Source organism: Cygnus olor, chromosome 2, assembly GCF_009769625.2.
Source record: "Cygnus olor isolate bCygOlo1 chromosome 2, bCygOlo1.pri.v2, whole genome shotgun sequence".
NCBI classification, from domain to species: Eukaryota; Metazoa; Chordata; class Aves; order Anseriformes; family Anatidae; genus Cygnus; species Cygnus olor.
This window is the reverse complement of record NC_049170.1, coordinates 84478740-84491601: the sequence shown is the minus strand read 5'-3', so window position 1 is coordinate 84491601 and position 12862 is coordinate 84478740. Positions and strand designations below refer to the sequence as shown.

General features: G+C 36.8%; 1 protein-coding gene across 10 annotated transcripts in view; it reads right to left on the bottom strand.

Annotated features, from left to right (window-relative positions):
• The window catches only part of CTNND2 (catenin delta 2), a 646797-nt gene that overhangs the window by 76245 nt on the left and 557690 nt on the right, over positions 1-12862 (bottom strand). For all 10 annotated transcript variants that reach the window (XM_040548196.1, XM_040548193.1, XM_040548191.1 and 7 more), the window contains 2 exons: positions 9877-10062; positions 4049-4222 (listed from right to left, as the gene is read on the bottom strand). In XM_040548196.1, coding sequence (XP_040404130.1) covers positions 4049-4222; positions 9877-10062 — 360 coding nt within the window. The remainder of the gene's footprint in view (positions 1-4048; positions 4223-9876; positions 10063-12862) is intronic.

The window sequence follows — 12862 nt, the reverse complement described above, 5'->3', positions numbered from 1 at the left end:
AACCTTGGATTCTTGACATTGTTAAATACAGGATATTTTGAACACAACTTTTTACATGCTCAGTAGATAGAATGCATTAATAGCCTATTGACCAAGGTGAAAACTAACAAGAACTTGCCTCTTCTTTTATTCCCACCATCCAAGGAAACGTACTGATGCCAGCCTGTACATAAAAATAACTTTGGAGATTTCCTTTCACAGGACAAGTCTTGTAATGTTATACCTCATAATTTTTTGATATCCAAAGTATTAAAATGAATAATGATAGGACGTTGCAGAAAGGACTTCGAGTCTGAAGTGTTACAGTGACAGAAATTTCTTAATGAGTAGACGGGTGTCTTTGGAATGTAGCACGGTGACTCAGTAAACCTCCTGTTTCTATTTGTGGATACTCCACAAACTTGACAACACCCTAATTAAACAGTAAGGAAAGCTAACAGAGCTCCCAATCAAAGTGGATACCTAATGGGAGGTAAAGAGTCTCCACTACTTCAAAAGGCTACCTCAAACCTTATTTGCTCATGGAAAACTCTAGCTAAGTTTGATGAGGAATGTATTTGCTTAGGTTTTTATTATTTCACTGTTGTAAGCAGCCTTAGAATACAAGTTTAAATTAAGTATAATTGGAAGTGTAATAAATACAATTAGATAAAGTCTACTTCTGGAAAAAAAAATCTATGTAACAGTGGAAATGAAATAAAACAACTAAAATCAATGACTCTCCTTTTAATGTGCTTCTTCTAAGTTTTAAGGAACTTCTGCCTGCAGGAAATTCAGGATACAGTGAGATTACCCTGGTTATGATTTGATGGGAGAGAACATTTTGGAAAGCAATGAGTCCCCAGAAACCCACCATTATCATCAACCAGCATATATGCACGTCATTTTCCATGAACGCAATGGATTTCATTCCTCCAGATTCCAATACTGGTGTCCTCCCTGTGTAATTTTGCCCTGGTGCAGTAAAGAGAGATGAAGGAACTTCCAAATTCACCTGAAACAGACTCCACTCTAAAATCCTGCTTTCTGTATAAACTGTCAATCTATTCTTCAGAACCAGAATATGTGTCAAAATCAAGATATACAGACATCATCTTTCCCAAGTTAAGTTCTTGCACTGAAAATATCCTTTCTCACACCTCAGGTCAGAATCATGTTTTATTGGTAAGCTTACATTTGGACTGGTTAATGTATTTGTCACCATTATGCTCCTTTTTTGATTCATTATAGATTGTTTGGGTTCTAATAATAACTGTAGGGACCAAATATTGTATTAATCATTTAAAAAAAAATCAAATTTACTCTACAAATGGGTAATACATGGCAGAACTTCAGGTAATATTATGGCAAGACATTGGCCCAAAGTGTTTTATCTTGACACAGAATAATATTATGCAAGTACATTTATTTAGCACTTTTTTTTTTGTAGTGCTTGGCTTTAGGAGGAATTCCTGAAGTGAAAGCGCTAAAAATGTACTAGAGATTAAGATTTATTATGTGCATATGTTGATTTTACGTGTATGGATCAATGAAAAACTGTATTCCCCGAAATAAAAACCCTTTCAGCCCTTTTCATCTGTTAATCCTTAGAGCTATGTACTGCTGCTTCTGTGTTTGAAACTTTCAAAAGTAGTCTAGGGGATTTAGACACACATCATCTGTTAATTCTGGTGGAAGACATTTATCTAAATCCCTTAGATTTTTTCTTTTTTTAATTATTCGAGGCTTCCTTTTATCTGCTCACTTTCCCTTCATAATGACATTCATTAAGCACTGCCTGTGTTAAAAGTGTTACCTCTCTGTTACCGAAGGGGATTTAGTCAGCTTTATACCACAGGAACAAGAAGGGTGGAACTGCTAGAAAAGAACCATACAAGTATATGAACTGCACTGAAATTTTTTTTCCAGCCTAGACTGTATCTTTGGAAGTGTGTGAGCATGCCTGGTGCACTGGCTACCTCATATATTCTGGAATTCTTCTGGCATTAAGATAATATTATTTGGGGGGAAAAAATACCACCACAATTGCTATTTATTATTAATTGCATCTTCATCTGTTTTAATACAGTTTGCTCTTTTCCTCTTTTGCTTTATCATAAAGTATTTCTTGATAAACTTCAAGAAAAAAAAAATAATTTCCCATCTTCCCATTCTTTATACAAATACTATTTCTTGCAGGAGCTCGACAAAAAGAAAAAAAGAAAGAAAATCTCCCTTAGGAATAACCTTTTAAGATTTTCCTATCTTTTATTCCAGTCATTTTATATCCAGAAGACTGCAGCAGTGGAAAAGAGAGGTCAAAAGGTGGAGACATCAATGCTTATGTAATCCCCAAAGATGATTATTCCCCTCACAATAATGGCTGGTATGACGTGAAATTAAGGATATTCATTTTGTGTCTGCACATCACTTGTAATGAAATTGGTGAATCTTTAGAGAAATAGAGCAACAAGAGAACAACCAAGCTTTTTCCATGGTATCAGCACGGATAGTATTAAAGTTCAAATCAGTTTTTCTACCACATCACTTGTCCAAGAGCTCTGCGGAGCTCTTCTTCCTCTCTAGTTCACTGTACACATCTGTGAACCAAAGGATGACAGATACAGATTTATTAGAAATGGGAGAGAGGGCACTGCTTGGATTTTAGCACTCCAATTAGTGCTGGCAAATATGAATGCATTGTTTTCTCATTTGGACTAGGGCTACACCCATTCCCGGATGAATAAAATGCATTTATCACTTTTCTGTGCCAGAATTACACAACCATCTGATGTGGTCTATAATATGAGAATAATAAAATTATAATGATTTTCAGGCACAGTGTATACATAGCACTTCGTAGGGCAAAACCACTGGACAGAGACTTTTCACTCACTTCATCATGTCATTGAATGCAACAGTCAAAGGAATTTTATAAGTTTGGTGGAATGCAGTACTCAAAAAAATCACAATCAGCCTCTAAAGATCTGCTGAATGTGCCAACTCAACTTCCAATAAAATTGTATGGGAAAAAAATGACATTCATTAGCCTCAGGTATAATATTTCGAAATTAACGCTTACTGAAATTGGTACTTATACACACTTCATATATGAATGACCACATGCTTAAAACCAAACAGGACACCTTCTAAGACCTAATTTTGATAACTGCATTTCCCTACACGTATGTGTTCATTGCAAATATGAAAACTTCCCATGGAGAGTAAACTTAAAACCAATGCATTACCTTTATACAACAGGACTAGATAGTTAGTACTTTCACCCAATCGAACCAGTTTGACATCAGAAAAGGGATGAAGAAATTGCCCTAAAAAGTAAATCAAGCTCATCTGTTATCTCCGATTTTACTGATTTATTTTAAATCCAGGAATATTTTCTAAATCTAGTAAATGAATTATTTTTTTTTTCCTCAATACACTAGAAATAATTGGAGAGGGAAAATGGATCATTACATTACAACTGAAAAGTAGGATTCGCTGGAACATAGTGCCTTGACTAAGCATTTTCTTGCTAATTGTACACGTTTAGTCATTCTGTTGACATATGTTAGTAATTTCTTAATTTTTTTAAAAAAGTAGATGATGAGACTGATTATTTGTGTTGGCGTCACTTAATTTATACCTTGCTATGTTCCTGCCTAGTTTCTCGATAGGAAACAAAATGTCAACCGGTTTCTTCAGTGACATAACAATATGGTTTCATCTGATTGTCACTGGTGATATTTTTGACTCATTTTTCATGGTTCTGCCACTACAGATTCATAAAGATGCTGCATCTCCACATTTGGATATTGGTTTTCAGCAGCAATTTTTCATACTTGACCAATGTGATTTTCACTGCTGTGTGCTGACTTTTCCTATAATATGATTATCTGTATCAATTCAGAGGACTTAAAATACTATCTCAGCTTTGACTGCAGATAGTTCTGTGAAAACAGAGAGTTATTGCACTATCAGGAGCACTCACATAAACTTATACCAACGATTTGCTGTCATTTGTAGAGAGTTCTGAATTAAAAAGAAATACTTATCAGGTCAATATTCCTACCTTCCAACTCCCAGCAGCCAAGTTCTGCAGTGCCCCTGCTGCCCCCTCCAGCGTGTCTGGATTTGAGCACTCAGAAAGAAGTGTGAGGTAGGGTTTGACTATTGAAGGGTGCCACAGCATCTGGATTCCTTTGGGTGGTTCTGCGCAGTCTGGGAGAGGTCCTACTCCATCCCACTGTTGGAAAATAAAAATTAGATTGTCAGCAAGGAACAGTGACATACTTGAGAGCTGTCTCAGTTGAAGCTATAACACATTATATGTGTGTGCATGTAGGCATCTGCCCGCACACAAGCGACCACTCTCAATTTTAGCATTTCATGTGATGATTCTTCATAGGGAAATGAAATTTCCTACAGAACACTCTTTACAGAAGAGCTGTAGCATTGGCAAAAATCACAGTGACATAGCTAGCTGACGTAATAAAAACACTTTTCACTGCATTTACTTGTTTGGTTGGGAACAGAAACCAACTGAACATAAACATGTATTAAGAGGTAAATCTAGAACTTGCATAGGAAGGGATTGGATCAGCTCTCTGCAATCTCTCTTTTCATGAGAGGGAAAAACTAACAACTCTAGAAAACTAAATCATTCAAGGGTGCGAGCATGCCATCCCTTGACAGGCCCAAGCATGGCTGAGGTGTAAATCTTCCCCAACCATGTAACTTCTGAATGCCTGTACGTGTTCTGCGTGCATTTGGCCATAGCATCAGGCAACCTTCAGGTTTTAGATTCTGATTTGTTTGGTAGGACCAACTCTCACATAACATACTCTTCCTCTCACCAAATACAGTGTTTTGTCATGAAAATGACCCTAGCCTGATATCCCAAATAGTCGATATTAAAACCTGGACAAAAAGCTGGATGTTGCATAAAAGCTACTCCTACTGGAAAGAGAAACCTTATTCTTCTAGGAGACCACTGACATACCTTTCTACTGGAATGCACAAAACTTGCACTTAAGCATGAAACATCTTAAAAGAAGGAAATTCAAGGACCATTTTTATTTTTCTAAACAAAAGTAATTTGTGGAATACATCTTTAATGATATTTTAAATATGTGATTTTTATCTACATATGCAGTAAATGTGTATTTTACTTTGCTTTTCTTTGTACTGATAAATGGATTTAGAAAATTCACAGCCTTAATACCCCTACTAAAACCAAGCCTTGACTTTTTAATACAGTCTTTTTTATAACACCTCTGACATGTACAGATTTCACATTGTGGTACAAAATAAAGCTTTTAATGCCTATTGTGATTATGCAGATAAAAAATACGTATCAGAACATTAAATATCTACTAGACATACAAAGTTAGTACAGGGCAAATTAATTCCTTGTGTAGACTTGCAACTGTTAATTTTCCTAGTTGATTTAATCAGTTATGATTCATAATAACAACAGTACTCACACTGGGAAAGACCTAGATTCTCTCATTTTCAAGAAGTATAAACTAGAATTTTATTTAAGATGATTTTAGAAATCTACGTATAATCTAAAGGACAATGAAGCCTTATCCAATACCGACTAACATATCTTAATCAATTGTAACAAGATTTTGTTAGATTACTACTGAGAATCAAGAATATTATTTTTTTTCTGAATTAAAGTAAAACAAACACCAAAATGGAAAGCTAGTGGGACTGTTTAATACACACAAGCTGTTACTCAAAACCAGAAAGTTGCTCTGATATAAAACTCACTGCACTGGACAAAAGTTACCATAGTTTAAGAGAATTGGCACAGCACTACCCAGCTGTGGCTGGGAAACAAGAGGAAAACTGCCTTCTGGAACAAAAAATTCCCTTTAAAAAAATGCTGTTATAGGGCTGTTCTAAGATTTTTTTTTAATTCATTTCTGCCTTTAAACCAATAGGTTGATTTCACTGTATATGACTCTGTTCTCCAATTTAGTCCATATAAATCACCATTCTTGCCAGAAACGTCCCCTTACCAGCTCATAAAAAAATACATTAAAACCTGCTTCTTATTTTAACTCTTGGAATTCAATCACTTGCACTGTCAGAACTTTTTGGAAAACAAATGGAAAACATGTCTTCCAGATCAAATCTGACTTCACACCAAATTTGGGCTTAGTAAGTCCACTAATGTTGACTTGTGATGTCCGAGGGCAGAAGTTCAGGTCTTCATCCATCTCATTCCAATTTGCATGTATCACAGATGCATTATACAACTGAAAAGTTTGCACAGGGTACTTATACTATCTCAGGGACGAAGTACCTATCATGCATCAGATCTATCCAATATATTTTTTGTGCACTTGTGGGGATATAATTAAAAAAAAAAAAACTCAAGTATTTACACTCATACAATCCCAAGGACTGCTGAAAATCAGTGAAAATCAGCTGATATAGATAGAGCTGTATATGTGCTCATGCTGTACTGGTACTTATAGCACACTAGGAATCATAGTTGCAGATAAATTAATATTTAACGTGGTTTTGCCATTCTGCCCAGTAATGAGAAAGTATTTTTTAAAAATGTGAGACAAATTACTGCATTTCCCTGCTGTTCTTGCTACTCACTTTTAGTACACAATCATGCTATTTTATTACCAGCTATGAGGGAAAATGTCTGTGGGAGACCTTTTCTCAACACTGTGATGCCTCAGAGTCACTGGAAGGGTGACGGAAGGTTTGGTACCTCACATGCATGTGTGGCGAGGGTGCAGTAAATGCAGTGAGGCACTGCATAAGCCTCCTGCACCGTTCTTCAGACTTGGTGTGTGTGCCCGGAGCAGCTGAGTGACACACACAGGCAGGGGTTAACTGCTAATCATGCACAGCATACGTACTGCACCTGTGGTAGCCTCTTAAAGGTCATGCAACAAAGAGTCACAAAGAAGATGCTCCTGTAGCCAGGTCCTGATCCTTTCTGGGAGGCAGAGTGCAAAAACATCCACGGCCTTTCATGCTCCCCCTACTTCCACGCTTAGCTCTTTCCTCCTGCGTGTGTGATCTCGGCTAAAGTCTCACTGAACGGCTTAATGGCTTCTGGCATCTTCCTCCTAGATGAGACCAGCGCCTCACCTGAGACACGGGGCATGCAGGACTAACACAGGTCAGAAAAGAAGTTATCGCAAAGGAAATTCTCCTGACCTTCACCCATTTATTTTCTTTTCTATAGATATAAACATCAACTTCCTGGGCCAAAAAAAGGCAATTTCCACAAAACAATATAACAATACATTTTCTCAAACAGTGGCTAAGACGTGGCAGAAGTTGCTTTGTAGTTCACCTTGCTCAATATTAATGAGCCGAGGCAGCGTGTTAAATGACTCTAACCAGTGAATTACTGGAACAGTTACTGTGTTGTTGCAGACCATCAGGAATGATCAATAAGGTCTATTTGAGATAGGCTATGGATGTAGTAGGAACCTCTGAAAGAGAAGACAACTGTATTCAATTACTCTTCCTAGCTTATGCTAAGGAGGAAGCAAGTCATAAACAAGTATTCTTTCCAGGCTTCCCTGCTTCAGCTGAAATTACCCACATATATTGTGGCTGAAGCTGACAAACTCTTCGTTATGTGGATGAGATACGAATCTCTCATTTCCTGAAACTGGTGCAAAGAAGAGATGAAAGTCAAGAAGAATAAAAAGCTGAATATAAGGATCTTTAAGAACTTTAAGACTTTTGAGAGTAAGAGTACTCTAATAAGTTTTTCAAGTTTTCACATTACTAAGGAACTTTGAGAGGAGAAAAAGATCACTCATTAAGGTGCTTCTCCATGCCACACAACCAATTATCTATCATATTATTTCTCTTTTAATAAAAAAAATGTTTATAGCAGGATTGTACTGAATAACTGGAAAGGTTTCAACTCTGTAAGAGTTTAGTGTTCTCTATTTTTTCCCCACTGAAAAGGTGAATTAGGAGGTGTTATTAAAGAGTATCAAAATACCAATGTCTTTTACCTCTGATAACAAAACAAGTGATTTTATTTTCATTTATTAAACATGGGCATTTTCCTATACAAAATATGACTACTAAAACAAGAATATCTAGGAAAAAAAAAACACACAACCAAACAAAATCCATCAATGTCTAAAAACTTTCTCCAGTGATCCTAGGCATTTAAGATACTCTTATAATGCTGTAGCTATGCTCTTTGTATCCACATTAAAAAAAATAAAAAAATTGTATCAGCAATTTAACAGTCCTCACCAAAAGCATTTTTTGAAATTCCAAAGACTTTTAAACAAACAGGACAATGATTTCTCATCCTGCATATCCTAGTGACTGTGGAAGTCTATGCCAGCTGTCCCTAGGCATGTCAGTCCAACAATCTCTTTGGGAAACTGTTGTCCAAGAGTTGCACTGGCCAGTGCTGTAAAGAGCGGAAATCTGAAGTTAAGTGACAAAAGAAAGACAGGTGTGTTACAGTACGACCCATTCATATCCAGACATGCTATTTTTCTTTCTACACTTTGGATAACTGCAAGCATAGTTTGTGGGAACTGTTAATTCAGGTACAGGGATGATGACTGCTTAATGGGATAAACTTAGTTTGATTTGGCACTCTAATCTCATTGCAGCCTAACACAGGAATCCCCCCAAAAGGCCATAATAAATGCAGGCTATCTAATGACTGCAGTGTTTAACTACAAGAGCAGGCAAAATTAAAATCTTACTAGTCATGACCACTGCATTTTTCAGCACCTGAATCTTAGCTTGTTAATGTTCCTACAACTCTTCCACATTAATAGAATTTGCCTTTATGAAATCTGGAATATTTTCAATAATGGTTTATACCATTTATTCAAGTACCCTGTTTGCCTAATTGCTTGCTCAAATGAATATTGCCTTTGAGCAATCTGAAAGAAAAACAAGTGGTAATGGAAATGAGTAGGTCTAGTAAGAGATGGAGAACTACCTGCTACCATCACAGGTCACTGGAAAAAGTTCATAAATCAGTAGCCTTTCTCATTGCTAGTGTGTGATAAAACAAGGTCTGTAATATCACTGCCAGCATTCCCCAGTTTTTCAGTCAGAATGCAAAAGTAAGGAAATAAACACACTTTCAATGCACCTAAATCAAAAACCCACAGTACCTCAAATAACTTGAGGAAACTAAAGACCGTAATTCTCAATCTTTGGTAACAACATTAATTATATCAAAACATGCACAACATTCACTCACAGCATTTGATTCAGTCCTGTACAGTTTCCTCTTAAAATGCAAAGGCAGAGTATGAAACTAACTTTGAAACAAATACATATATGTATGAATTGGTCAAGCACTGGAATGGGTTGCCCAGGGGGGTGGTGGAGTCCCATAGAGGTGTTCAAGAGATGTTTAGACATGGCTTGAAGGGACATGGTTTAGTGATGAGACTCAGTAGGTCAGGTTGATGATTAGACTTGATCTTGAAGGTCATTTTCAACCTAGATGATTTCTGATTCTATGATTCTAATCATAAGCCTGATGTTTGTCTGTATCAAGGCCTCTCTACACACATGGCTGTGCATGCAGATTACATCTGAATGTTAAGACTAACTTTTAATCATAAAAAGTTTCCTTTAATTGACTGAGCAGTTTACAGTACTTATTCCATTCACAGTATACACATAACTACAGTTTCCAGGTGCCAACACGTAACATGGAACTCTGTCCAGCAAATATATTTCTCTTCATTACTGCAGAACCATACTCTGCTGTAAGCTCTCAGCTAATTAACAAAGGCAACAGTTTTGCATATTATGCCCTATGTACTTTATTTCTAATAGGGTGCATTAATTATTTATATTTTCATGACGGGCATTTCAGCTACTTGCAATGCAACCACAAGTAACTTTCTTTACCTGATCTTGTGATTTCTTTTTCTTTTTCTTCTTCCCCCAGCACCCTGAACTCTCCGTGTCTTTTCCATTGGCATCGCCACAGAGTAATCCATCAAGTTCATCTGTTCCCATCTGCTGTCCCTGAGATGTTTCTGCAGCTAGCCTGTATGAGAGGTTCCTCAAAATGCACACACAGTTTTCAACGGTCTGAAAAGTGTGACAAAAAAAAATACAACAAAGAAAAACAGAAAAAATTAAAATCCTTCCCTTGCTCACTCTGTATACAAAGCAGACAAAATATCACTAATCTTTGCACATACATTTTCCTAGCACAATTTTTATCTGTTCATAACCTTACTCCTGAGGGTTAACCACTGCTTAAGAGATGTAGAAAAAACTGGCAAGATCTCACACCCCCTTTTTATGGAGAGAAAGAGAGAAAACAGCAGTCTGGGCAATTTTTTCCATGATTTTTTATTGTCTTTCTGAACTTCATGCTGGAGCCTTATGTAAATAGAAGCCAAGGTAAAAAGCGATTAAGAGAATGCAAATGCACAGAGAAAGCCAGTGAATTCCCACTTTGGTGAACAGAAAACGCTACAGGGAAAGTGGTAACAGTTTTGTACATTTGTTTGCTTTTAAACCAGAAATAACATTTATTTCTGCCATCAATTCTATGAGACTTACCAGAAAAAATGGGATCTGAGTATTGTTTCAGAAGTACTTGTAGCATTAACAAATCATGTTTCTCGAGGCTGAGAAGCAAGATTACGAATTTCAGGACTCTTGCTTTTAGCCAGGCTGCAAATGATTTGTGGACAGCGTTTCATTCATTTGTCCCCCAAATAGATTGGGCCTTGTGCAAAAGATATTGCTGAAGATCCAGAAATGGACTGAGACCCAGTGCAGGAAAAAGATGGCACTGATAATTCAGCAGAATTTCTTTAAGTCTAAAACAAGTTCAATTTTAGACTTGCTTGAAGCCTTCTCATTTACCTGGTTCAATTTATTTTGACTATCATTATAAGAAGAATCTTGCTTAATTTCTGAAGTCAGGGAGAGCATGGTTTAAAAAAAAAAAAAAAGTTATCCATCTGTATCTGTTTCAACTGTTCCTAATGCTCTGGGGAGATTAGAAGTGATAGTCACTACAGCCCAGCTCTGATGCTCCATTAACCCAGAACAGAATGAATATGAGGTTTTCAGCTCTATCCTACTCTGCCATGTTCACCAGCAAGGCAAGCAGATGGAGCTTCATTTACTTCCATGCACTGTATGAGCTTGTGCCAGGTATGCATTTGGCACACAGATTTTGAGATGGCATTAGTTGTGAGATGGTATTGAACAGACTTATCCAGACAGGATTATTATTATTTTTTGAGTAAATGAAACTTCACATTACACTTGCACTGATTTGAAATCTCCAGCCAAATATATAAACATGTATAAAATATATATATAGAAAATGTAAAACCTCCTAGTACCTTCCATACTCGAAAGCTATGACCTTATAGTGACCATAAATTTTAAAAACGTTTGTTGCCTATTACTCTTCTTTAATAGTTCCATATTTGAATTTTATTCACTGTTGCTAACAGTTACTTCTGTATAGCCATAACTTGCTGAAGTTGGAGCTTTGTGTTTGTTGATTATGGTTTGATATTTTATTTCCCATTCTTAAGTTTCCACACTTTACATTTTCATTCTGCCAAAAACACTTTGCTGAGTCCACCGTGAGGACAATTTTACCTCACAATAAAAACTGATATGGCCTTGAATGCAACCAATACCTTTGTCATTTGGGTGAACTCATACAAGACAAGAAAGCTGGTTTATTCATGTAGCTAGATAGACCTCACTGCTTTCTGATTTATTGCTCTGAACTTTCGAAGGACCATGCATTCCTCATTCCTACAGATACGTCTTCAGTTTCATCATAAAGGGCTGAAATACAAGTTTGGCAGCCTTTCTTCTTTAATAGATCAAATTAAGTTAAGAACAGAAGCTTTGTCACATAACCACACCTAACTCACTCACTTTTAACATCATGAAGTATCATAGTTTTTTCTTATTAGAAGACACCACTGCCAAGATGTTCATAAGGTTGCTAAGATTTATGCACTCTTAACTGCACCTGCATGAATCGTTTATCAATTCTGCCAGTGCTTACAAGTCCCACACCCTCTTTCGGAGTTCACAAGAGCAGGGACCTGTTTTTCAGCATTTAGTTCTTTGTCAATAACACTACTATAAAATTATCTAGTAGCACAGTTGTCATGGCATTTGGAAGATGACATTTATAACTCAAAAAAAAAAAAAAAACTATAAAATTGTTATAGCAGCAGCATTTTTGAAACTAGATTACAAAATGATTTAGAGCCAGTTATTAAATTATTAGGTTTAATTAAAACCACTTTCTACTTTGTGGAAAGGATGCAAGACAAGAGGCAACAGTTTGATGTTTTTTCTTTAACTGCACAAGTGCTTTACATCATAGAGTTGAAAACCTGCTAGACGAGAGGTTAAAACTACTAAGTCAGGGAGAATAATTTTTGTCTCATGTCCTCATTTTTTTCTCAATATGATTTAGCCTACAGTTTTTACCAAGTCCACAACAGTTACAAATGAGGGCATAGAGGGAGCATTCCACATTAGTGATAAGAGGCAAAACAGGGAGCTTACTGTGCTCCTTATTTAGCCCCTTTAGTAGTATAACAATCTTGAGATCAGCCTGGTCACCTACAAAGAAACTGTTGAAAGAGCAGCAGCTAAGCCGTGGGATGGTGAGCAACATGCTTTCTTACCTACTCCTCAGTCTTACCTCCTGGTCTGCTCCAGTGATGCCCCCCGAACTTCTTTCTGATAGATAAACTGAATCAGGGAGCTTTGAAACAACTCCCAGTTCAGCTTTTCCAAAGCTAATGAAGCAAAAATCGCCCCCACATTTCTGAGCTGCTCTGCAGGAGGTGGCACTAAGGGGCAGGAAGGTGGCTGCTGGGTTTGCTCT